General features: G+C 42.9%; 3 protein-coding genes across 6 annotated transcripts; 2 read left to right on the top strand and 1 right to left on the bottom strand.

Annotated features, from left to right (window-relative positions):
* Positions 1-1,403: 1,403 nt before the first annotated feature.
* On the top strand, positions 1,404-5,067 carry hcar2 (hydroxycarboxylic acid receptor 2-). Its single transcript, XM_030435995.1, has 2 exons — positions 1,404-1,461; positions 3,096-5,067. Exon 2 carries the CDS (start codon positions 3,143-3,145, stop codon positions 4,028-4,030), a length of 888 nt encoding a protein of 295 aa, XP_030291855.1. The 5' UTR covers positions 1,404-1,461; positions 3,096-3,142; the 3' UTR covers positions 4,031-5,067.
* Positions 5,068-5,108: 41 nt separating this feature from the next.
* LOC115592825 (zinc finger protein 436) lies at positions 5,109-9,359 on the bottom strand. Its single transcript, XM_030435994.1, has 2 exons — positions 8,985-9,359; positions 5,109-7,752 (listed from the first exon to the last, which is right to left on the bottom strand). The coding sequence occupies exons 1-2, from the start codon at positions 9,181-9,183 to the stop codon at positions 6,143-6,145; spliced, it is 1,809 nt and encodes a 602-aa protein (XP_030291854.1). The 5' UTR covers positions 9,184-9,359; the 3' UTR covers positions 5,109-6,142.
* Positions 9,360-9,372: 13 nt separating this feature from the next.
* Positions 9,373-21,513, top strand: LOC115592823 (PH and SEC7 domain-containing protein 3). 4 transcript variants are annotated; one of them, XM_030435990.1, is made up of 17 exons: positions 9,373-9,525; positions 10,689-11,093; positions 12,815-13,484; positions 13,834-13,915; positions 14,089-14,428; positions 14,570-15,574; positions 17,898-17,978; positions 18,071-18,183; positions 18,286-18,344; positions 18,433-18,522; positions 18,616-18,659; positions 18,743-18,915; positions 19,688-19,758; positions 19,872-20,017; positions 20,100-20,244; positions 20,508-20,654; positions 20,742-21,162. In XM_030435990.1, the coding sequence occupies exons 3-17, from the start codon at positions 12,969-12,971 to the stop codon at positions 21,024-21,026; spliced, it is 3,297 nt and encodes a 1,098-aa protein (XP_030291850.1). In that variant the 5' UTR covers positions 9,373-9,525; positions 10,689-11,093; positions 12,815-12,968; the 3' UTR covers positions 21,027-21,162. The 4 variants fall into 4 exon arrangements, with proteins under 4 accessions (XP_030291850.1, XP_030291853.1, XP_030291851.1 ...); XM_030435993.1 differs by having other exon boundaries at positions 9,396-9,635; positions 20,742-21,513; XM_030435991.1 differs by lacking the exon at positions 9,373-9,525 and adding an exon at positions 9,701-9,719.
* Positions 21,514-26,698: the final 5,185 nt, after the last annotated feature.

Below are 26,698 nucleotides of genomic sequence, written 5' to 3'. Positions count from 1 at the left end.
TTTGGGATACAATCTATCTCCTGACCTCTTACTAGGGGTGGGCATACTGCAAATTTTGGTATCGATCTGATACCAAGTAATTACAGGGCCAGTATTGCCGATATCAATACCAATACCGATACTGATACTTTTTACTTGAAAATTCCTGATCATTGAGTGATTTAGTACTTTTTCCTTTAACTAGTTGACCACGATTATGATAACGATAAAACACAGGACAAAGATTTTAGCCAAATAAGAAAATCATATTTAACTTAATCAAATCTATAACCTATCTGCATGTAGCCTAAATAGAAATACTGATGTTCCTTCAACAGATACACAAAGGGGTTATTATATTCTGCCATATTCAAACTTCAGGTTTGAAGTAGGCTCTATATCAATATAAGTATATATTTTTGAGTTCCAGTTACAGTGAACCTGAGTGAGTGGAGTGAGAGAAGTGAAGAGGAGCGCTGTGCTCACACAAACTCTGAAGAAATATGAGTGATTTGCTGAATCTATAGAAGAGAAACTACAACAAAAATATCGATCTCATCACTCTAGTATCGATCCGATACCAATACTCACCTTGGTATCGATACTATTGATATTTGGATCAATCCGCCCACCCCTACCTCTTACATCAACTGTAACTTTAGTTTGGTCTAGTTTTTAGCTCCTCTGTCTTGCAGCTGTGTCTTTTTGTTCCGCCGCTGCCCTTTATTAGTCCTCCACGTAAGGCGGCAGTCTCTTTACAGTTTCACATTTACATGTCTCCCCTAGATACAGAGATAGTGAGTGAGTCGCTTGTTGACAGGGAGGGAACATGTAAGAACGCATGCAAACAATGCTGTCCTCCCATAAAGCCACATTCTGAATACTACCACCATCACCTTATGGCCTGTGACATACGTGTGTTAAAGGGTTTGTGGAGTCAGTGTTACAGGAGATACAGAGGTAGTTGAGTGCAGAGGGTGTCAGTTCACCGGACATTTAGATACAAGTTTAAGGTAAGACCCTTCATTTCCCATTCAAAGAGAAAGAGAAATTTAGATTTTTTTTCACTCATGCATGAGTTTACTTTACTTCTGCATTGTGTGGTACACTTAGCTCATTGTGCTGTAATATATGATGTGCGGCGCATGTCTGATAAGAGTTTAGGGAGTCACCGTTCGTATCAAGTCTGCTGCTGCTACTCAAATTTCCACTCTGGCGCTGCAGTGAGTCACTGAAAAATGAGAGTGCTTATGTGCGATGCGGCATCTCGTTACCTTATTTGCATGTGACAGTATATAATGACTGCTGCTTTTATTCTTGATTTCATCTGAAGTTGAGGCAGGTGACAGTGAATTTTAACACATTTAGACCAACAAAAATCTCATCAACTTCACAGAAACGAAGCAACGACTTGGTGTGAGTCTTTTTTCCCCTCTAAGGCTGTTTCATTTGGAGGATTTTTAGAGGCAACAAAAAGTAAAAGTAAGTAAGAAAGTATCCAGCAATCTATGAGAAGGAAAAACAAACATTTTATATTTCTTATTCCTTTAATCATTTTGTGACCCCCTGTTGATTGATCTTGTGCTACTCATACGTTTGCATTCTCTGCTATCAGTGGAGCAACTTTTGTTTTATTCAAATGTTTAAGCTCATGTGTTCTAAAGTCATTGTTTTATGAATGTGTTGCGTGCTCCCAATCCTTTCCCTTGCTCTCTCCCAGCCCAAAGTGTTTTTAAAATGTTACATAGACCTATATGTGATCTACAGTCCCATAAAGTCCAACGTATATTTATATGTATGCTTTCTATATGATTAGGCACAATTATTTCTAAGAGAAAACATTTATCACATCAGCCTACAAATCTTGTATTAATGAATTAGTTTGTCTCAGTGGCTGCCCCTGTAAAGGTAAATATGATGATGACGGATTTTTTTGGCTGCTTTCAGCATGAGACGGCAGCTGTGTGCTGCTGTGTGTGTTTCTGCTCTGATGCACAACTTCACAAACCTGTGAGAATCGTCTTATCACTTTTAATCATCTTGTGACCCCTCAGATTTATCTTGGGAACCCTTGTGGGGGGTCGGACTGCCTGATTAGGAGCCGCTGGATGGACAGATGTTTTCTAAGCAGCACATTAAGAAGTCCCTCATCCCCCATTACATTTGTAATTACAGTCTTGGAGGATTGAAGGCCGCTTTCGAAAAGACTAAAAGTTGGACTAATGCTGTTTTCAGTACAGTTAAAAAAAACAAAAACCCACAAAACTGTAGTGTGTCTTTTCTTTGTCAATCACAAATGCAGACAAGAAATAAAGATTCAGTCAATTTTGCATCGCTGACACACATGTGATTGTGCTGAAAGTTTATGAGTATTTAAATCAATAAAATTCAAATACAAACACAGATACTTAAAAAGCAAATGACGCTGAGCTTGTAATCTGGAAGTCCACAGTTTGAGTTTCCTGGCTGCTAATGACTTTCTAATAAAGTCAAAAAATGGACCCCATTCAACTTAAAAAATGTCAGCAAAGTGTCTTAAATGTCTTTATCTCGTAGGTAATGTAATGTATGAAACTTTGTCATGTACAGTCTCCACTTGTACACAAAGTCAACTAATTCTCCATCATGTTTTGGGTTTTAAAGGAATTAATTCCCTGCGAATATGAATATCCAGTCATTATCTATCTATTCTATCGATGGAAGTTTGGGGACTTGTTTTAAAAACTAGACGTTAACACGAAATGGCTCCATACAGTTCGTTCGTTGCAATCCACGTATCTGAGAGCCCTGAGACCTTGAATCGGTTTGAAAAAATGTTATTTACACCCCTTTTTAAGGCGGAAATCTTCACTGTAGCCACTAAGCTAAAGCGTCAGTGCACATCCAGTTTGCTTTTTCCAGCTCAACCATGTGTTCGGGGTGTAAATTACATGTAACCCACTAAAACAAGTCCCCATCTACTTCAGTTGTTTAGGAGAACGCTGCAACACAGTTTTGCTGTGAAGCTGAAATGTTTTGCGGGCTGCAAAACTTCACCCGACTTTCCGTAAGTATCACTTCTTCCTGTCTCCTCCGTTTCTAACGCCTGAACCTGATCTCTTCTGTTCATCTGACAGATCTTTGTCCCTCTGATGTCCTCCGACGGCCTCCCTCTCTGACCATCATGGAGGTTTTATACATCAACTCCTCGGTGCTCCTCGTCTCCCACAGACCCCTCAACCACACCGGCACTGAGCGGACGGTGTATGAACATTGCAAAGACATGCCCACTGTTCTCATTTGGTACCTGGGCCTGCAGTTCGTTAACATGTTCCTGGGCATCCCGGCCAACCTCATGGTGCTGTGGCTCATTCATAAGAACAAGGGGGACTCCTCCACCTCAGATATCTTCATCCTTCACCTCGCTGTTCTGGACGTTCTCTTCTGTCTCATCCCTCCGCTCGAGCTGGCTAACATAGTCTTCCTCAACACCAGCAGCACCTGGTACGTCCTGCGGTTCTTCTACGGCATGAAAGACTCCTCGCCGCTCTTCCTCTCCTGCATCTGCCTGGACCGCTACATGGCCGTGGTCCACCCCATCACCTTCACCGAGCTCAAGGACCGGCAGCACCGAGCGGTCCTGGCCTTCATCGTCTGGCTTATCACTCTGGCCTACGCCGCCGCTAAATGCGTGGGCAACATCGTCAACTTCGAGAAGGTCTTCACGGGGATGATCCTCGCCGCGTTCATCTTCATGGTGTACTGCAACATCGCCATCCTGTGGGTGCTGAGGCAGTCCGGGCCCGGCAGGGACGAGATGCATCCTGTGAAGAAGAGGGCCTTCAAGATGGTCCTCATCATCCTCGCCATCATAGTGTTCAACTACTTCCCGCCAGTCGCGCTCTTCCCGTTCCAGCACTACTTCTCCCCCGACGTGTTTGTGTGCTACATTCATTACGTCGCCTTCGGCCTGATGGACTTCAGCAGCAGCATTCAGCCGATGCTGTATCTGTCCAAGGAGAAGGCGTGCAGCCTCAACTGCTGCCAGAGCGGTGCCACCCAGATCCCATAGAGATCCATGTTTGGTTTTCACGTGTGGCAATAATGTTCATATGAGGGTGATGTTGTTTTGAAACGTAGGATAATAAATTCTTGCTTGATGCGATGTCCGAAAAAAAAATTATGATTATTAAAAGATTCGTATTGTGCAGTGGTTCCCCGTGGTTTAGATTTTTAGGTTTTAGAAGGCAAAAGTTTGAAATTTTGGGAAATACACTTTTTTTCAAGTAAGACTAGAAGTTTGTCCCTTCAACCCTGTCCCTTAAATGCGTACTGCTAGCATTCAGTTAGATTAGCTTAGCACAAAAATTGGAAACGGACAAACTAGCTCGGTTTTGCCAAATGGTACCAAAAAAACGCGTTCACGTGATCCGAGAAATTGGTACGGACTTTCTTTTTATTTCTTTTTTGTCTTGTCTGATATGAAAATACTGAAAATATGAAGTAAACTAAAAAGAAACCGTTCATTTAATGACATTGTCTTAGGCTCTGGGGAATTGTGACTTCCAATTTTCACATTTTATTTCATACTAAACAATTCAATAATGATTTTTCTCCTTAATAAAATGTATTTATTGCAGCCAGTGTGACTCACTGACTGATAAGAGATTCTATGAATGTCTTGTGAACAGATTAAATGGGCTCAGTTTTCCCTCGGGGTATACATGTTGGGAACCACTGCATTATGTATAACGTATTTGTTTTTACTGGTTGCACTGAATATGTACCGGGCAGGAGTGGCAAGCTGAAAACCTGCACAGGCCAGTCAGTCGACAGGGTGGACTGGGAGCTGCAGAGGTGACAGTTCACCTTCTGGCATCTGACTGCAGGGCAATCTCTCCATACATTCATGTATGTTAATAGGTCCTGTTTGTGTGTGCGTGTGTGTGTTTTGGGTCTGTTTATATATGGATTAGGGTTCAATTTTGGAGGTGGTCAATATAGTATGTCATCATCTTCTTCTAAAAAAGCATGTATTTGTACTGTATTTGTATTTGAGTGAACCTACATTTTAAATACCCTTATTTGCACACTGCCTTTTATTTCAAATGAAACATGCCTATAAAAGTGTAAATAAGACATGCAATATGTTTCGGTTACATTCTTTTCTTTAATTTAAGACACAGATCACACAAAAGTCAGCAACGATAAGTTCCTAGTAGCAAACACTCCTGTGCAGGTATATCAACCAGTTGCCACAACAAACAGCAGCCCTATCATCATCGACATGACATTTCACTCTGGTGCATGTCGGTTTATACAAGAGGCGATAAGAGACGAGATTCCTACAACAAATCCTCTAGAAGCTCGACATTCGTTGAGATCAGCATGGCTTACAAAACGATTATTAATTTACTACTGAAAGCCGATCGATCGAAGCTGAATATTTGCAGTAACATTACTACAGCCTATAAATACATTCTTGTCAGTTCAATGGATCAGACTGCTGACTATGTAGTTAAAGCTATATACAGCAATATATTAATGATATTCACTGATGCAGCACACACTCCTAAACCTCAGTCTACTACAAAGTGTATAAATGTGTGTAGAAGCATCTTAAGTCTAAAACAATTATATTATTTTCTACTGACTCCTGTGGGGAATCTGTGTTTTTCTTCACACGGAGGTCAAAGGTCAGAATCTGGGAACAATACTTATTCGCTTCCTTTAAAGCATTTCTTTAACATACCACAGACACAGTGGTAACATACAGCAAGTTTAAAAGAACAACTGTTCTTTAAAAAAGGTCCCATTTTCAGTCTGTGACTCTTTACACTGTTGTGAGAGAGAAGACTACACAAGGAATATTAGAGTTTATCAATCAAGATAAAATAATCAATCATACGGTATTGCTAAATATTTGGACCTACTCAAAAATCACAGCAAAGATCAGACAACAGTGTATTGCACTGTAACACAAACATCACATACAGTTGTGAGCATGAAACGTGGAGCAGCAGTTTGACAAGTGATCATAACTCGAGCTCCGCTTACTAGCCTTTACTGGAGCTTTCAGCTACAGCACACGACCACGAGATGTGTCTGAAAGCTCCGATAAAAGCCAGTAAGGGCGGCCATTGATGTAAGATCACACACACAACACTCATTCTCAGCGTTTACATTACTCATCACCAAGAGTTTGGTTATGATTCCTCTCAGTGTCTGACAGTGTCTCGGGAGCTGAAGTTCGGGCAGTTTCGGCCTCGCTGGTGCTCCCCTCGCTCTGAGCCTTCTGCTCCTTGGCTGCGTGCATCTTCAAGTGCTTCTTAAGGGAGGAATGGTCTGTGTAGGTCTTTCCACACTGGCTGCAGAGGTAGACCTTCTCTTTGGTGTGGACCAGCTCGTGTCTCTTCAGGTGACCCGACCTGCTGAAGCTCTTGCTGCAGTACGAGCAGCTGTACTCCTTCTCTCCCGTGTGAGTCCTCTGGTGCAGTTTGAGGCTGCTGGCCACCGTGAACTTCTTGCCACACTCGTTGCAGCTGTACGGCCTCTCCCCTGTGTGCATCCTCATGTGGATGGTGAGGTGGCCCGCCTGGCTGAACGTCTTCTTGCACAGCTCGCAGCTGTAGGGCCGCTCTCCAGTGTGAATCCTGTAATGCGTCTTGAGGTCGCCCAAGCCGTTGAACCTTTTGCCACACTGAGCGCAACAGTACGGCTTCTCGCCGGTGTGGATCCTCTCGTGTATACGCAGGTTTCCTGCGTTGCTGAATGTTTTGCCGCACTCCTGGCAGCTGTAAGGTCTCTCCCCGGTGTGAGTCCGCAGGTGGACTTTGAGCTGGTTGTGCTCGTTGAAGCGCTTCCCGCAGTGCGAGCAGGAATACGGCTTCTCTCCAGTGTGGACTCGTTTGTGTATCCTGAGCTGACTGGGGTGGGCGTATGTTTTACTGCAGATGTTACAGCTGTACGGTCTTTCTCCCGTGTGTGTGCGCTTGTGGGATTTGAGGAGATCAGCCCGGCCAAAGCGCTTGCCGCAGTAGCTGCAGCTGTGCGCCTTCTCGCCGCTGTGAGTCTTCATGTGAACGTTGAGCGAGGTGGCTCGGCTGAATGTTTTGGGACACGTGGGACAACGCAAAAAGTTGTCACGAACCTCCAAAAACTCATCTGCATGAATGGCGGGTGAATCGTTTTCCTCATGAGTCACTACTTCATCCTCTCTGCTCACTCCATCAGGATCTATATCTGATTCAGGGTAAAATCTCAACGCATCAATGGACATCACCCCATTCTGCTCCTCCTCCTCCGTCTTAACGAACTGTCCATCCTGCATGTAAGTGTCAGAAACAATGGTGACTTTAACCTCACTGTCACTGCCTCTGGAGTCCTGCTCCAGGCCTGGAGATGGTGGCAGAGGTTCATACGCACCTTGACTGTCATAACTGACCCCTGTGCTCTCGTTTTTTATTGGCCTCATTGTCAGATTGAGGAGAGATGAAGGCTGCGAGAGGTCAATAGCACCGCTTTCCTCCAGGCCAGGCTCTGTTTTTACAGATATTAAGGTTTGGGTGGAGACACATGCCCCCGGCGTGTCCACACATGGTCCTTCTAGATCAGTCTGCAGTAAAAAGGAGGCAGAGGATGCGCGCTCCCTCATCTTGTCTTTATGCTTCCTCCTGCAGCTCTTCTTGTCGCTGCTGCATATGGACATCTTGAACGAGCCCTGGGTGGAGGGGATGGGACGATCGTTCCATTCGGACGTGGAAAACTTTTCAGGAGCATCTTGTTCATGAACGTCTGTTAGATGTAGAAATAAATAATGAGTAAAACAGTACAAGCCATGGGTCATATATATACTTAAATTCCAGCTGGATGGTTCGATTAGGAAAATAACTCAAGCAACAAAACAGCCTGAACTTTTAAATTAAACACTGACAATTCTGATCATCCATTTCAAAATGTAATGATTAGAAAAGGAAACGTTTGGGGACGGCAGCATTGGCTTTGAGAAAAGCTTAATGACATGTTGCACAATTTCTGACATTTTAATCGACCGAACAATTAATTGATTAATTGAGAAAATAAACAACAGATAAACTGACAGAGTTGCACCCTTGAACTCAACTGACTTGAGTGTCTGAACATTATAATTCAAAGCTGCGGAAGAGGCTGTAAACACAGCACATGCTTTCATTTGCAGTCATGTTTCTTGATAGCTGATAAAGTCCTTTATCTATCTATTTAGTATCATTATCATTTATTATTAATAATAAAGACAGTCAGTTAGTGCAGTTAACGCTTTTTGTTTATTCTTAAGGCTGAACTAAACATGCTGAATACATTTTATACAAGAGGATATCACAGATTACTTCAATATGTAGAAATAACTGCAGCAAAAAAGTGTGATTGATTTCCACATTTTGAAAAATGCGATTGACCTTTTATTGTAGAATTGGCTATGATGACTGTCCTTCTTATTTATATTGATTATATTGGTCTTACTGCTTTATTTTTTTCCACTTAAATGTCATGTTTTTTTTCTTATTTTGTACTTATTTATTGTTGTTGTTTTTATTGACACTTCCTCTGCTGTAATAATGGAAATGTCCTCGTTGTGGGACTAATAAAGGACTTTCTTATCTTATCTTGTCAGTATGGGCTGCAGATTGAGATGATAACATCACTGTTACTGGTACTATGTAAATAGTATTGTACACACAGTGATCCCCAGACCTGATACACGTTCACAGCCCTGTTCTGAATGTAGTGAAACCTGCTTGCAGTCTCTTGCTTCTTCTGCTGCTCTGTACAGAGCGCGCGCGCGCGCGCACACACACACACACACACACACACACACACACACACACAGACACAGACACACACACACACACACACACACACACACACAGGAACAGGCACAGTTTGCTGACACTGCAGGTAAAGCTTGAACAAAAGGTCAGTGTCTGCATGAAGCTAGGCTGCCCACTGTCGTGACAAACACACTGACACCCTCCATTAGACCACCGTACCTCTGGCAGCAGACTCCGAGCTCTTCTGTGCAAACAGCAGCCGCTTCAGGCCCTCGTTCTCCGACTCGATCCTCTGTATCGTGCCCTGGTACTCGGACAGGGTCCGGTCCACTGAGTCCAGGATGTCGCTGACCGTCGCTTTGAAGATCTCATTCAGAGAAGACTCCAGGAAGATTTTCAGGTCATTTGACTTGGCCATGTTGGACCGAGCGGCTGCGGGTGTAGACAACTCACCCGTCGGTTTGTACTCGGTTAAAAGTATCTGGAAGAAGAAGAAGAGAAAAAAAAAGTGGGTGTGTGCGGGGCTGCTGCCGTGTGCGGAACAAACAAAGCAGCTAACGTCGCATGAGAGTGACGACACGGTGAAGCTGGTTGTGTTTTGCTAACGGCCGCTCACAGTTCTGTGGCGCCCCTGCTGGTGTGGAGTGGAACTGTTGGCTGCTCTGACGTTACTGTGTTACTGTTTTTACAAATAACCACGGTGATAAATGTTGTTTAAATACCGACGAAAAGAACTGCAAAACTACAGCAACACTGCTAGGTTAGGTCACTACTACTACTTCTTGTACCAACTGCCAAATCAGCTTCTACAACCACTAACCAACCACTAAATTGTAACTGCAACTGCAAGGATGCTCAAATAAATGCTAGGTAATGCTAATATTTTTAATACTACCGGATATCTGAATGCTAATAACACTGGCCAGTGTTAAAGCTACTTTTGTTATATGCCAAGTGAGTAAAGCGAATTACGCCCATGCTAATGATGCTAGTTAATCGCTTTAAAACGTTGATAATAACGAATAACATCGTTATTAAATAAGCTACTTATTTAACTACGTTAACTAGCTAACTGTAAGTAGGTGGAACTAGCTAGATTCCCACTGCTAGCTAATGAGCTTAGCATGCTATATGCTAGCTTAGTTATATACATTTTGTATCATTATTTATTTGTACTATTGTCTTAACTTGTTAATGTGCATATTCATTATATTTGCTCAGTCTTGAATTGTAATTTTCTTGGAATATATTGTGATTGTAAATTTGTAAAAAATAAATAAATAAATAAGTATGCTATAACTTAGCTAACCTAACTAGTTATGTTAAGTGGAGCACTCAGTTGAAAAATAGTTAGTGCTAGTTTAAAACAGATGATACTCATGCTAAATATGCGCCAAATAATATTTTTTCAACAAATGCTAATCATTTGAATAATTAGTTATTTATTTAAACATTTTTTTAAAGGAAATAAAAATGAAATAAATAAAAAGAAATGAAATGCTCAAATAAAAGATGTATATCATCTAAATGGTATTGTGATTACAGGTAAGCCTTTATAAAAGCCTCTCATGTCTGTGTTGAACAGGCTTTTCTGCCCACAGCCAAACACTGAGCCAGTTAACCAATAGAAAGAGGAACAGCTAATTCCAGTGCAGCCAGTGACTGGTGCATATTGCATCTGAATACCTTCTGGTTTAACCGCATCATTCCTGCTGGGCTGAGCCACTCCCCTCACCTGAACTAGTATGTTTGCTTGCATGCCTTCAGGCCAGTGGGCGTATGTTGAGGCCTCTCAGGTGTCTCTGAGCGCTTGAGTCATCTGCCAATCACAATGTGCCTTTTCTTCCTCTCTGTCGCCACTCGGCAGCTTTCTCATGTCTTTCCGTCCTCTAAATTCTCTTTTCTCCCTTTTCTCCCCCCCAGCCATATCTGCTGTTAGACGAACAGGAAAAAGAGAAATGGAAGTCTGACTCTGATCTTTCCAAAAAATGGACAGGAGGCACAAGGAAAAAGGAGTAGCACCTGGTGCAGACTAGGACTTGTGACTCGCATGCATCTCAATGCGACACCACAGACTAAAACTCTGCTCGGCTGAAAGAGAGCGGATGTGAGGCTTGTTTGTTGTGCGCTGCAGGTTTAGACCTAATCAACTGAGGGTTATTTGTATGCCTGTGTGCATGTGTGTGTGTGTGAATATGTCTGCAAAGGCGCAGCGCTTTGACAGCGGTACAAACCCAGTATAACACAGCGGCGTGTCTCTCCCTTCCAAGATTTAAAACCTCAGAAGCAGGCTGATCATATGATGCTGCTTTAAAGAGCCTGGAGGGGGTAAGTCATGCTTAACAGCTAAAAGTATTCCTGCTAATGAGATCATTCTTTTTTTTGTAGTTCTTTGAGGTTTGAAAATGTTTAAATTAGTCTCTGTGTCATATTAGCTGGAGGTAATGACTGACATACAGGGTAATGTTCATCCTCTTTAGCTAATTCTATTATTACACATGCACATATTTAGAAGTCATTTCACAACTTTCATTTTACCCAGTGTGGCGTTGTTCCTCTTTTGATTTTATCCTCTCTGGTACATTTTTTCCGAAGGTTTTTACTTCTCCTTTAGTATTGTATTAGCTATTCTCTCACGCCTGTGATGTCCTGTATGAACCTTCCATGCATTGTTGTCAAGTTCTCTTTGTATTCTTCACAAAGGCTGGACTGCAGTTTCTCTGATTAATATGATTTAAAAAAAAAAATGTTTTTGATGAGGGTGGGAAAGCGTTTCTTTCTGTCATTTGATCATTTCTTCAGCAGTTTATATAATCAACAATGCTGCCAAAGATAACAGCACATGCAGAGGATTAGCCGTGTTGTTCATGCTGAACACTCAGTATTTCATCACAGAGGAGCCAGAGATTGAAATCTCTGTACTGTAGAGTATCAGAATGCTATGAATCATTTTGAAATTCAGCTTATTAAACTATCGGATTCTCACTCAAGAGAGACAATGCTGCTTTAAAAATCCTCAATATAAGCTTTAGTATCTATACATTTCTTTGTTACAATCCACTTTACAATGCATTTACAGACGATCATCTTTGTCAGTCTCCGTCAACGTTGTATTGTGGCACTTGTTGCACCCTGACGGGAACTGAGAAGTGAGCACCCATACAGGAAATGTGGTCAAGGTCTGTGCCGGATGTTGGTTGCATGACGTGAATCGAATAATTTAGACAGACGCAGAAGCATAGACAAAAAAGTGTGACAGATAGAGGAAGAAATAACTGAAGGTGAGAATAAGTAAGGCAGACGAGAAGAGGATATGAAATGTGATATTCTGTCGCTGGCAGAGATGCCCTTGGTTTGTGTTGACAACACACAGCTCAAATGTTGACTCTTTCACGGTTTATCCTTCACCCCTACAGTAGTGCAGCATGGTGATCAAATGATAAACAACACAGGACTGTTAAACTGCTCGCCAGAGACAGCCCCACCCTTTGCCTCCCGCCTAATCCCCACCGTACACCTCTACTGTATCTCTCTTTCTCTCTTGCTCACTTGCTCGGCTGATTTTTCTGTGTCTGTGGTCAGGAAGTAGAGACATGGCTTTGTGACATTTCAGTGGAAGTCTATTGCACTGCACACTTGCAACGCCACACCAAGAAGCTAAAAACATTGACAAATGAGCAGCACTGGCTCAAAGAAAAGTGGATTATGTTTGCATACAGATGGTGAGTGTGGTGTATTTTTATACTGTCAGGGATGTAAATGATTTTATTCAGTTACTCAATTTTTTTTTGCTTGGAGTGTCGTTTTTAGTACGTTTGAAAGGACTCTTTCTCACAGATGAATAGAAGAAACTACAGAGCTGCTCTAAAGACATCACTGTTACGCTACAACCAAATATAGTAGAGTCTTATGAATGGGTTTTTTGTCTGTCAGCTAATCAGATGCCTCTTCCTGGAGGTTCCCCAAATGTTTTTTTTTCTTTAACTGTGGCATTCAGATAGTTAGTGAAGAATCAGCTTAACATTAATTGCTCTTTTCTCTTCTCCCAGATCTTTCAGTGGCTCAGATGGAGGTTCTACGCTTCAAGATTTCACATTTATGAGATCGTACAAGATGGATGTCTTGTAGCAAGAAATAATTTGCAGCCACAGCAGCTTTCACAGAAACCCACAGACACCTCGACAACGGAACTGACTGAGATACATGCTAATGGCGGAGGAAAACGTGTGCCCCTCTCTGCCAGATATCACAGATTTAGTCCTTCAGCAGCCTCAACAAGAGTCATGGTCCTCTATAGACCACCAGTTCTGCAATGGAGAACAGGAGGCCATTGTGTGGGGCGAGACGGAGCTGCAGATCAACCAGGAACGAGAGACAGACGAGCCCAGACGAGACACTGCTGTGGAGGCAGAGCAGTGGGAGCAAATGATATGGCCGGTGCGCCCCATGAGCTGCACCAGTCCCCCGATCTCCTTCGCCACAGTGCAGTGGGACATGCCCGATCCCACTGCAAAGGCCTCCACACTCATGACTGACAGCAGCGCCGGGCATGAGCTGGACTCAGGAAGCGTGACGACTCTAGACACCACTTCCCCATCATTTCACCAATCTCAAGGCGTTGACGTCGACCTTTTCACACAGGAGGTCAGAGAGGAGGAAGATGGGGAAGATTTGCAGTTTCTGAACTCGGATCAAGAGAGGGCAGGAAACTGCTCACAGGTAGGTACTGTAGAGAGCGAGATGTGAGGTTATCACGCTGCTATTTTTTTTTTTTTCAAGTTTGTCTATTTCTGTGCGGTTTTTTCTGTGTGACGACACAATTTCCTGTGGCATTAACCCTCCCTTCACAGAGGGTTGACTTGCCTCACCGTCCCGGTCTTTATCTCTTTAGAGCCACGTGTTTGGGTTACGTGTCTGTGTAGTGACTTGAGCAGAGGTGGGTGGAATAGAGTGGACATAATGTTGGTCAGATGAGGCTCAGGCATGCTTATGCATGAACCCACTGGCAATCACAAGCTTTCTCGCACCGCTCGTGTTCATGATCGATGGCCTGTGTTGCAATTTCCAGCCATGTGATGCTGCAGATGTGCAAGAGCCCACGGCGCAGGAACAGGAAGATTCAACTCATGAGCTGTTAGACAGTAATAACGGTACGTGCTGCTCGGAGCAACATCTTAATCAAGCGTTAAATGCCATTTTTTTTTTCCATTTGTTTCTCAGTTTGATAATACAAATGACTGATTCTTCCCTTTTTATTAGAATAAATGAGTACTGTTTTAACTGAAAAACTGCGATATTCTCCGTCTGCTTAACAATCTTTCAGAAGCCCCACTGCCGACAGACTCAGAGGAGGAGAACGGACACTCAGCAACTTCAGATCCTGCTGAAACTGTGGACTTAATCGATATTCTAGAAGAGATTGATGGCTCAGAAGACGTGGCGGACAGCTTTGTGGACTTAAAACTAGAAGAGGAACAGGAGGAGCCCGGTGTTCTGCTGACTGGGCAGGAAGACTCGGAGGAAGAGCAGACTCCTCTGAACAGTGTTGAAACTGAAGAGGAGAGCGAGGAAAGAGACGTGGTAGAAGAGGAGCAGAGTGTTACAAGCGTTTCCTGTACTGAAGAAAGTGACGAGGAAAAATCTGACAGTTTTCTGAGCGATGTGTGAGTATCGTAGACTTAACTAAAGAAAGGGGAACAGGAAGTGTGTTTTAAGGGTATATCTGTTCATTATGAGAATGATGTCACTGTATAATGGGATGTTTTAGCACTGACGACATTGCTTCTTTCATTCTCACTTTTCAGGGAGGTTCCTGCAGAACTGCTGCAAAGTGACGATTCTGGACCAACAGTGAACCCAGATAAGCTAATTGATCTGCGACAGTCAGAGCTTTCAGAGGAAGGACAACAATCAGGGCGTGAAGAGGACGTAAAGATAGTCGAACGGTTACATGAAGATCCCACAGGACTGACCGCAGAGCCAGAAATGTGCAAAAATGTAGATCAGAACGTGAACCCTGAACAGTCAGAGGCCGCTCACGATAACGAAGAACAGTTTCAGGCGGAAAGTGGTGCAGAGAGGATAGAAAGCTCACAAGAGATACTGGAGCTGACTGAGAAACTGGAGGAGACGAGTTTACAGCATCAAGATTGTGACCAGACAACCTCACAGGAGCTGCGGCCTGAACAAGCTGAGTCTGAGCAGCCGGAGATGAGCGCAGAGCCAGAGGAGATCCCAGTAGAGCAGGAACACTCTGAAGACCAGTTCGGGCAACATCTGGAAGAGTCACCACAGATGGAATTGGCAGAGGAGCCAACTCAACCTGAAAATGCCGACCAGCCAGAGGAGTCCACTCCATCAGAGCAGACAGATTGTATTCAAGCTGAAGACCCTGTAGTGGCAGAGCAGCAAGAACAGATGGAGCCGTCAGAGCAGAGCGAGCAAACGACCGACTCGTCACAGCCAACGCTCTCTGAGCAGCTCGAGCATCCAGAGGAGATAGATGAGTCCGAAATAACGGAGCAGCTGTCTGCTGAGACTGAGGTCACACAGCAGACAGCCGAGGCAGAGTTCAGTGAGGTGGACAAACAGGCCGAGACATCACATCAGGCTGAAGAAGCCGGACACTCCGAGAACGGATCTGTACAAACTGTTTTAACCAACGGAGAGCAGCCCAAACCCCCTGAAACAGCAGTGTCTCTCATGAACGGAGGGGAGGTGGACAGAGAGAAGGCCCGCTGCCTCGCCGAACGGCTGTTTAAGCTGGATGGGATCCAACGTGTGGATGTGGTGAAGCACTTGGACAAAGAGTAAGCATAAACATATATTTATTTTTTCCTGTCGTTACAACTGAAGAGTGATGGTGTTTTGAGCACTGCAGCTAAACCCACCACTGTGCAGCGAAGCTGCAGAAGGCTTTTAGCGTGGCATGTCATAGAGGTGCTGATTGATACCAGACACTGACAGAACACTACCAATTAAATCTTCAGACCTTTATTGTCGACAGCAGTGTTTTTCAGTCCTGCTCCTGACAATCTCCTGCCCTGCATGTTATTGTTTTTTTTGACGTTTCCCTGCTACAGCACACCTGATTCAAATGATCAGCTTGTCATGAAGCTCTGCTGAAGCCTGATAACGACCTGTTCATTAGAATCAGATGTGCAGGGAAACATCTAAATGATGCTGGACAGAGGATATTTTCTGCTACTTTCTAATACTACCTGACCAAAATGTTGAGGCTAATAATTCAACAATAAATACCAAAAACTTGAGAAGCTGTGTAAAACGTAAATGAACCAGTGAGCTTGTTTACCTGTGGACCTTTCCAAACAGGTGTTTTCTGGAGCATTCCACAACTTTCCCAGCCTTTTGTTGCTCCTGTTCCAACTTGTTTAAAATGAGTTGCTGGCATCAAACTCAGAGTAAAAGGCATATATTATATAAACATTGATGAAGCTGATGAGGTAAAACATTAAATATGTTGTGTTTGTACTGTGTACATATACATATAACTGTAATTAAGGCTTTGTAATGTAAACATTTTACATTGAGTTACATCACAACATCAATAGTTCCTGTAGATATACAGCATATCCACCTCCTCAAAGACTGAGTGAAGCCCACAGAGATCTGTGTGATTTATTCCAGAGCAACACACCTTCGTATTTGTTCTGTCCTCTGACATGTAACAGTAACGGTGACTGAAAAGATTTTATACATTGATATCAGCTTAGTTGCTGTGGGTACGGCTGCCCAGCTGGTGAAAATGCAAACGTCTCGTGGGGCAAGTTTTCGAGAAAATAACCCCGGTGACATCATCAGGGGTGTTTTGGAAACCAGTTTAAACAGAAAGTCTGTGTTACAAGCTGAGGGCGTTATTTAAGATGGTTTTGAGTTGTGTTGTGGGAAGTGTAGGATGAAGCGGTTATTGTTATCATAATATTGAGACTTAGTGGAATAAAAATCTTTTTGTGGTCATAGTTATTTAGTTTTCTGGACTTTTTGACAGTTTGAGTTGAGAGAAATGAACCGAGTTCCTCGAAATGCTCGGCCAACATATTCAAGAAGTCACATGATTTATTTTCTTCATCCGAACCACATTTATCCTCTTTCGGTCATTGCCCCCAGATTATATTAAATACTGCATGAGAGCGCCAGTCTTCACTCACTCCTTTTACACTATATTTTCAAAATTCCTCTCCCTGCTGGAAACAACAACATCAACAACCCCAAAGCTAGTCCGCCGAAAACGGAAACTTACCCAACCCTAATCTGGTTGCTAGCATTCAGAAAGTAAACAAGCTAGCAGTTATTACTTTATCTTTTTGGAGGGATTTAGCTGTTTTCATGCCAGGGCTCACCTTTAAAAGTCCACCACAAGTTACCCCCCAACAAAATCTTGCAGTACACAGTTTCTGATTAGTGATATTTGCACTGCTCCAGATGATTATGATTGATCTAACGAACAAGCAAGAGCTTTTTTTCTGAAATATCACTAGTTATGGTCCTGTCACTTATGCTGCGTTCATTTGCTCCCCACTTGGTCCCACTTCCTGAGTTGGGAAGTCAGTCTTTTGACTGGTTTATTCATGTGCGTCAAGTTTTGCATTTGATTGTTCAGAGTCGTTAAACAACATGTCTTCCAGTATTAGAGTTGACATTTTTTCCAAATGTTCCAACACCTCATGACAGCACTGTTAACTGTAACACGTTTTATACAGTAAAAGGACACTAATCCTCTTTCTTAGAGCAGTTGGTAGTGACTTTATTCAGTGAATACTACTAACAATATTATTATCACTTAGCCAGCTTGGCTTACACTTTAAAAGCCTTGAAAGTGCCAATGCGTCAGGCATTATGATACTTCATTACTCGCGCTAGTCCTGCCAAGCACTGGAAGTATCACCCATAATAGTTTTCCCAGAAGCCTCCCCAGGAGACTCATGGATAGCAGTCTGACAATGGGTGTTCTTTCTCTCTTTATGCAAGACTAGAGCATCAGTAATCATCCCCCAAATGTTATCCCATGATTCATATCAAGATATTGATTTAAAGATGTTGTGATGCTATTGTTTATAAGAAAAAAAGTGATGTTAACACTGACACTGACTGCATTTTGTTTCTGTGTATTAGCAATGACTTCAGTCATGCTGTCGGGGAGGAGTACCTGAAATTCTTTGACTTCACCGGGGAAACCCTCGATCATGCCCTGAGGTGAGAATTACCTTGATTGCACGCACTCACATCTCTCCCTAAACATGCTCATTAAACATCTCATAAGCAATATTTATTTTATTTTGGCACAGATCTTTCCTGAAAGTGGTGGTGCTAATAGGAGAGACTCAGGAGAGAGAGCGGGTGCTGCAGCATTTCGCCTGCCGCTTCCATCAGTGCAACCCCGACTCCTTCTCCTCGTCAGGTGAGCCTCAGTCATGGGTTATTTGATATTTCTGTGATCATAAAATTCAGCAGTGAGCACTGTGACAGATGCATGTGTCATTTTTCCCTCTTATATCCTCAGGGGCTGTGCTGGCTCTTACATGTGCTTTGATGCTTCTTAACACTGACTTGCACGGACAGGTGAGAAACATATAAAAGAGTAAGATATAATGAAACTTTAAATTATGAACTCTGTGCGGTATTTTCAATGTGTTGTGTTTGTTAACAGAATGTGGGAAAATCCATGTCCTCCTCTAAGTTTGTGTCCAACCTGGACGGAATGAATGAAGGAGAAAACTTTGGCAAAGACCTCTTGAAAGTAAAACTATCACTGATTTTTGTTTCAGAAAGTAAAGTCATATCTCTATTTGTGAAAATGATTTAACCTTTTTCCTCTCCATCTTCATTTCAGAGTCTTTACAATTCGATAAAGAGCGAACCTCTCGAGTGGGCCGTGTAAGTAGACTGATGAAAAAAATAGATCATTTTATTCTTCATTTACATAATCTCACGTAAGAATCTGTATTTGCACGTTACAGTGATGAGGAGGAACTGAAGAGCTCCGTGTTGGTGGATGAAGATGCAGCAGATGACGCACCGCTGCGATCCAAAGCAAACCCCTTCCAGGACGTCCCTCATGACAAAACGGCTGCGGTGGTCAAAGAGGGGTTCCTCCAGAGAAAGCTCCACGCTGACATAGACGGCAAACGCAGTGAGTGAGACGCGAACATGCATAATCACCTACATCTAATTTATTTTGCCTTGTGAGAATAGACAGGATTTTAAGGTGCATCTGTAATTTTGTAAGATTGTCTTTAAATATCAGTAACAACAGTAGATCCTGTCAGACTTTATGCTGAACATTATTATTATGAACCGAGGATTTCTGGTGTTTGCCTTTTCTATGCTGTTTAGTTTTATTAATTGATTAGTCAGCTGAAGCTAAATTTAATTTCCAACTATTTTGATAATTAATCGTTGTTGTCATTTTTCAAGTAAAGATGTCAAACAATTGTTGGTTCTAGCTTCTGCTTTTCTTTTTGGGTTTTGGGCAGCTTGTTTGGTCAAATATTTCAATGAACATTTTTCCCAATTGTGTCACATTTTATAGACTAAACAGTTATTTGATTAATCATAGAAATTACTGACAGATTAATCAATAATGAAAACACTAAAAAGTTGCAGTCTTAAAAATAATGATTTTTATTTCAAAGATGAACACAGTTAGTTTGGAACTTTGATTTATTTTCATAAGAATGAAACAATCAGTCAGCACTGTTGTCAGTTAAAGAAATAAAAAAGATTTTGATAAATGTATTTGAGTTACTCCTTGGATATGTTGATAATGAGTTAGGCCGGCTTCAGCTTCTCATCACAATGGATAAACGCTGCATTTTGGTAATTTCTTGGCTCGTTTGGAACATGTCGGGCTTCGATATCACTCCTGTCTAATCTTGAACCTGCTGAATGTTTGTGTGCCGCAGCTCCATGGGGGAAGAGAGGCTGGAAGACTTTCTACGGCGGGCTGAGGGGAATGGTCCTTTACTTACAGAAGGTCCGTAACTCAATTTTATTATTAACAGTTTGTTTCCCCTACGTCATGTATGAATTAAATTGAGTGTATTTTATTATTATAATAGAGCCATTTCCCCTCTTTGTGTATGTCAGGATGATTACAGGCGCGATCAGATGACTAACGAGGAGGTGGTGAGCGTGCATCACTCTCTGACTGAGCAGGCAGCCGACTACACCAAGAGGCCACATGTCTTCCGCCTGCAGACGGCTGACTTGAGGGTTTTCCTCTTTCAGGCCTCGTAAGTCACAGCACAGCATGAGTGGGTGTGTGTTTCTGTGTGTGTGTGTTTGGGGATCCAGCAGTAACGGTCTTCTCCTCAGATCCAGGGTGGAGATGAATTCATGGATCAGCCGCATCAACCTGGTTTCGGCTCTTCACTCCTCACCTCCGTTCCCCGCCGCCGTCGGCTCTCAGAGGAGGTTCTTCAGGCCAATCCTCCCCGCCTCGCAGTCCGCTCACACTCTGGTACGCATTCCTTCTCATTTCCTTCTAATTACACTTTTTTATGTTTTTTAGGCATGAATGTGTTTTTCAGTATTTTTGAATGTCTCGGGTCAGTGTCACAGTGTCTCATGTTAGTGGGATGAAAATGTAATCAAGGGAGAAAAGTCTGCAGCTGGAGGAATAACACTGGGCTGGTATTTTCTGTCCGTTCTTTCTGTTTGTTCTTCAGCAAGATTTTGCATACAACTGATTTGCATGACATCTGTTTCTCTGTCCCTGTGCAGGAGCGTCAGCTGCAGTCTCACACAAGAATGATGGAGTCCTTCAAGGCCGATCTGTCGTACCATCAGCAAAACCCGCCGGAGGGCAAAAAGGCCAAAGCCAGGGAGCTGGAGGACCATCGCCTCAGAGCGGAGTACCTGCATCACGAGGTAATAAAAGTGCTGTGAGTGAAAGTGTGTGAATACAAGTGTATAGGGGCCATCACTGATCCTGTGTCTCTTGTTCGAACCCCACAGATGTGTCGCTATGAGCTCTACATACAGGCACTGGAGGCTTGGAAGAGCATAAAGAAGACAGACGACGACGTGATGAGCAACGCAAGCCTGAGCCTGTTTGATAAAGCCATGTGTCCCGACTCTGCGGAGGATGAAGAGGAGGGAGAGGGGCTGAAGAAGTCCTACTCCAGCCCCTCTCTGGAGCTGGAGATGCCCACCCCAACGGTGATCAAAGTCAGACGCAACATCTCAGAAAGACGGACTTATCGCAAGACCATCATTCCACGATTCAACAAAGAGGCCTGACAGGTGACTCAGAGACAACACGACTAGGTAACGACCCTTTGGATATGCAGATTTATCCAGTTCTGCTGGGAGCTGACGAGACTTCAGTCTTTTAGTTTGGTTTGGAATTTTCTGCATTTTTATTTTGTGCACTTTTAAAAAAAAGAAACCTCAGGGAATCCCTTATCCTCATTCTCTGATTCATTGGACTCAAAATGTCCGTACCCTAATTTATATAGCGTTCCTGGTCTGCAGTTGTACCCAAAGTGGTACAAAGTCAGCTTCACCTGGCCTTCATTTGTAAATTTACTTTACGAAATGTGCCTTTAAAATGTAAACCACTAGAGGGTGCTGTGGTACAGCACATCTCAGAGTGAATGGAAGGGGGCAGGATGTGCTGTCAGGTGGTTTTAAACTTGTGTTTTTAAAGAATCCTATTTGCACTTTTATGTTTTTAATATTGTGTAAAAAAAAATGTCGATTTGTTTTCATGTATTCATGAAGTTTTTGTGTCCATTACATGTTTCATTTTTCCATATGAAGGGTTGATTTCTGAAATGTTACGTATTGTTTTTTTCTCTTTGGGGGAAAAATAAAAAAACACTTCTGTTTATCATTCATGGAGAGACAATTTATGGATGTTGACACTTCAGGTGTGACAGCCTGCAGCTCAGTTGCTGTCTTTGAATTTAGAAACAGCTTTCACTGACTTAAGAAGTGCATCATGTCCACGCTGAAACAGTAGGTGGTGGTGTGCACCTTTAAGGTTGGTTTGTGATTCGGCAATAAACAGAAGAGCAAGAACAGGTGCAGCTGTCCTGATGGTCATGACGTCATAACGGCTTCACCTGGGTAGAGCAGGTTACAGTTTTAGAGGAAGACAACCGACTGGAATTCTGTTTCACATGTTTAAAGAAAGGGGCCATCTTGGCTCCCTACATTTTAGCTGTTCTTACCCCAAGGTGTGAATAAATTACAGGTGATGAACTTTTTAAAAATAATATAAAAATATGAAATACTTTTATTTACTGTTAATGACAAACAGGTTGTCATTATTTAAATTTTTCTAAGAAAACTTACAATATGCTTAAATATTGACATCGTAGTGAAGCGTCTGGTGTGTGCGTGTTACAGCAACAACACATTTTTTTCCTTTGGCTTATTGGTGTATTTTTATTAGACAGCTTATTATATTAGACAGAATAAGCAGACAGTAAACAGAAAGAAGCATCACACACATAGCTGGCTGGCACATAGCAAGGTCCATAGCAGGAATCAAAACAAATTGTTCATTCAAATAACGGGATGACTCCACTACAGAGGCCCGTTAACGCCAGTTAAGCAAAAAGATGAAAATTAAGCTTGATGAAATATTGTTATTGTAAGTCATAATCAGTATATAAATGTACAATGTATGTGAATTGTATTTGATACATTAATAGATGAGAAAACAAGAGATAAAAACCAAAAGTCAAGTTGATATGAGATGAAACAACTTGATAATGAGCAAAACAGTAGAAATGATGAGTTGCTAATTCATAAATATGAGATAAACAGTCATAAATATGTGATAAATAGTGGAAGTGACGAGATAAAAAGTCAAATAAAAGCTACATTGTTGAAATTACAAGATAAATGTCAACTATGAGATAGAAATATATAATTCTAAGTAGAAATTATGAGATGAAACTTTAACCTAATATTTTAGGTTATGACTTTTGATATCATAATGATATTTGTCATCATAATTTAGATCTATTATTTAATAATCATCACATAACATCAGAATTTCTGTTTGATCGAAGCAAAATTTTAATAATTTTTCACTTTAACTGGCAGATATGGGCTTCCATACTAATAATAGCAAATTAGTCGAAATTTGAATAATTGTCCGACATGTTTTCTCGACTATAACGGCAGAAGTTAAAGCAGGCCTGTGTGTGTTCATGTGTCCGCGTGTTTGATCGCTCTCAGTGGCACGGGCCCCATTTTGTTCTCTTTCAACCTGACATGTTGAGCAGCGGTCGACCTGGGGCGGTCAACAATAAGAGCAGGATGTCTGGAATCAAGTCCCCCCTCCCAACTCCTAACACACACACACGCGCGCACACACACACACACACACACGCACACACAGGAATTTAATGTGACAATAGGAAACGCAATGAAGAGCACAGACAATACAGACGGGGTCACTGAGACATGTTTGGGTGTCAGAGTCGGATCAAGGCGCTGGGCAAACGGATGTTTCGCGGATTTCTTTCAGACATTTCCCTCCTCGACGGCCATCAGGTGAAACTCAGGAGCCTCTGACTGATCATCTGTGCTGCTTAATTAACGTGATAATGCTCAACTTCTTGTCTTGTGAATGGAAGCAGTCTCCATTCATTCACAGGAACAACAACAGCTCATTAAGATAAAGTCAGATTCTGCAGATGAGGCTGACTGATGGGCCACATGAGTGACAGGGGGCCCCGGGGCCGTCATGGCAGCACCTTGAGAGGGGCGGGAGGGAGAACGCTGAAAGGCGACGCCATCTCGGCTAACCTACATGCTCTCGGGCCTGTGACAGCGAGGGGTCGGCCATTAGTGGCTGTTGTTTTTCTCAGATCAAATTGAAATGTTTAATCCGTACTAAAGGTGCTGGTTGTGTGCTGGCGTCACAGAGGAGCTCCTCTCCTCACATGGCCTGTGGAGCATGACTTTCGGCGGCGGCGGTGGTGGCCTTGTTTTGGGAGTGCCATCCTTCTCCTCCTCTCCAACAACAATAATGACCGGCTGGAGCAGCAGGGGCTGCATTAGCTGCTGGGTTCAGAGGGCATCCGTCCCAAGGAGTTGGCCTGTTTTTGTTCCATCTGCGCCACTCCATTCTCAAGCTTTGTGCAGCTCAGTCAGGCCTGGGTGGGTAATTAAAAAGGCAAGAGCTCAAGTTGTGATCATTAGGGGCTTGTCCAGCAAAAAGGCCCCGACACGTAAGGTCATGTACGCCCCTTCCGCTCCCCCCCCCCCCACTCACTCTCTCAATGTTGCTTTGAACATTGCTCAACATCCACAACGGCTTGGAACTGCTCGGTAAATATAAGCCACAAACACCTCAAACACTGCCAGCAAACATAAACTGTACTGTTAACACTCGCATTCATCCCGTTTTTTTCCTGCCCTCGATGCTCCTCCTGACGCACATTCTCCATCTGCTGCTGACGCCTCGCACGCTCTACTTGGTACTTTTTATCTCCATGCCGCGCAAACACTTGATTTCTCCCACTACGGCTATTGGAAAAACATTTCTTTTTTGTCTGTGTGTGTGTGTGTGTGTGTGTTATCGCCCTCCTCTGTTCCTCTTTCTCCATCCTTCGCTCTTGACTGCTTCTCTTCTTCATCTAGGGCCCTTGAAGTCTCTCTGTGGTCCTTTCAGGGGTTTTGTTTTTCTCTTTCACGGAGACATTAAAGGTGCACTGTGTAGTTTTAGGGAGGAAGAAGGGACGGATTTTCTTATTCCCAAAACAAACAAACAAAACAAACAAACTCTCTTTGTTTTCACGACTGGATAAACAAACCGACCTTAAAGGACAACACGGTTTCCTACTGTTTACTTTGTTTATATGTGGCAGACCCTGCCACCTATCTATCTTCAAACTTTATCTGGTGATTCTGGTGACCTTATTTTCCAGCTTGTTTATTCAGTTATGGAAAGAATAAACATTTCTGAGTTTGCATTATTACCTCATTAATATTGTGCGTGAGTTTGACTTTCTACGTAACGCCCCTTTAAGTAAAAGCCTCCACTTGCACCAGACATGATCTCTTCTACTCTCCAGCGCTGAGTGCGAAACACCCTCAATGTATTCGCTTTACTGAAGCGATATTCTTTTATTGCTGTAACTCGATTTGAAAGAAATGGGAGGCCCCTGGAGAAAAACATCTCTCCCGCTCCAGACTGCACTCATTAGTGTTGCTTTTCTCGTGGCCAGACATTTTCATTTTATTTGCCAATCAGACCCAGTCCGGACATGAATCACTCTTTAGATTTCATCATGGCCGGCCCTCCGTCCCCTGCTCACAAAGGCCGGCTCTTTGAGAGAGTTAAGGCAAGTGCCTTGCTTAAGGGCATTTCCAACGCATGACCTCTTTTTGGCCTCTCCTCTTCCACACACACACACACACACACAAACACACACACACACACACACACACACACACACACACACACACACACACTCTCCTTCCTCTGACAACACTCCTCGGGCACCGACTCGGTGGCTTTCAAGATGCAGGACAAACATGATCTTAAAGTCGGCGCTCCGTGGGTCAACGTATAGAGTGGAGCAAGAATGTCTGCAAACTAATCTGCTCCATCTTATCTCGGTCCATCTTTAAAACTCATACAGGAATTTAACTCGCATTCGATCGGAATCTATCAATATTTGCATCTCTGATTGATAATCTTTCATCTCCGAGGGTGAAACAGCGCTATCGAGGAGTGTGTGTGATGTTGAATGAGCTATTTGTCAGCCGTGTGGCCTCTGCAGGTCAGCCCTCTCCCTCAGGGCGGTACCTGATACCTGGCAGATTTTATCCACCGCCTTGTGTGTGTGTGTGTGTGTGTGTGTGTGTGCAGTGTTGAATGTGTGTGTGCTTTGAAAGGTGCGTTTTTCTTGATGTCTTCCAGTCAATAGTAGCTTCCTGCCTCCAGGGCCTGTGTGTTGTTTAATAAGCTGGTCGGACACAGGGCACCTGTGTTTCCTCCCTCCGACACAGAAACACCCTCTGTTTGACCACTTTGCTCTGTTTGACTGGCACATTTGTTTCCAGGTGCATTGTGGTTAAAGGTGGAGGAGATTCGATAGCTTCTTGAAATTTGAGGGAGGTGTTGTCATTTGAAGTCCGCTCAGGTGTTCGGAGGCCTTTTATCTCGCTACAGTGTCTTTTCATGCCGACATTTGCCATCCGAATATCTCAAAAACTATTTGAAGGATTGCAGTGAAGGTTTTTTTTACAGATATTCATGGCACCCAGAAGATGAACCCTTAAAAGTTTCTTGATCCTGTGACATTTCATCTTGCACCTTTTGGTTGCCAAGTGAAACGTCTCGACATTTACTGGTTGTACTTGCACAAACCTTTGTTGGGTCGTTCATGGATCCCAGAAGATGAATCGTAATGACTTTAGTGATCCCTGGACTTCACCTCCAGCATCAACATGACGTCAGTGCTTGTGGTTTTGAGGGAAATGTCTTGACAGCCATAGGATGTTTAGTTTGGAAGTCAGTTTTTGACGTTTTTAACAGGTTTTTACCTATGCTTTATGCTGCTGTTACTCCAATTACAAACTTCACCTAATGTGGTCTGGTGTATTGACAACCTGCATTATTTCTATGGCCAGCAGGGGGCGGCCACATAAGTATAATTGCATGTGAGCTTATGAGAAAATAACCTACTTTTAACTTGATATAACACGTCAGTTCAACACACTGCAACTGTAGGTCCAGTTTTCAATGTCATACTGTGCTTGTAGTCTGGTTAGGAATAGGACCCAAAAACAGATCATCTTTCTCAACATCATTGAGAAAGATGATGTTATGGCTTAAAATACCTGCTTTGGTTGCCACAAACACTGCTGGGGACATCTTTACTTCTCGTCAAAAATATCCGACTCTGTCACCACAAGATTTTGCGCTGACTTGGCAGCCTTGT

This window comes from Sparus aurata, chromosome 12 (assembly GCF_900880675.1).
Source record: "Sparus aurata chromosome 12, fSpaAur1.1, whole genome shotgun sequence".
In the NCBI taxonomy this organism is placed as follows: domain Eukaryota; kingdom Metazoa; phylum Chordata; class Actinopteri; order Spariformes; family Sparidae; genus Sparus; species Sparus aurata.
This window is presented reverse-complemented; position numbering and strand designations above follow the sequence as displayed.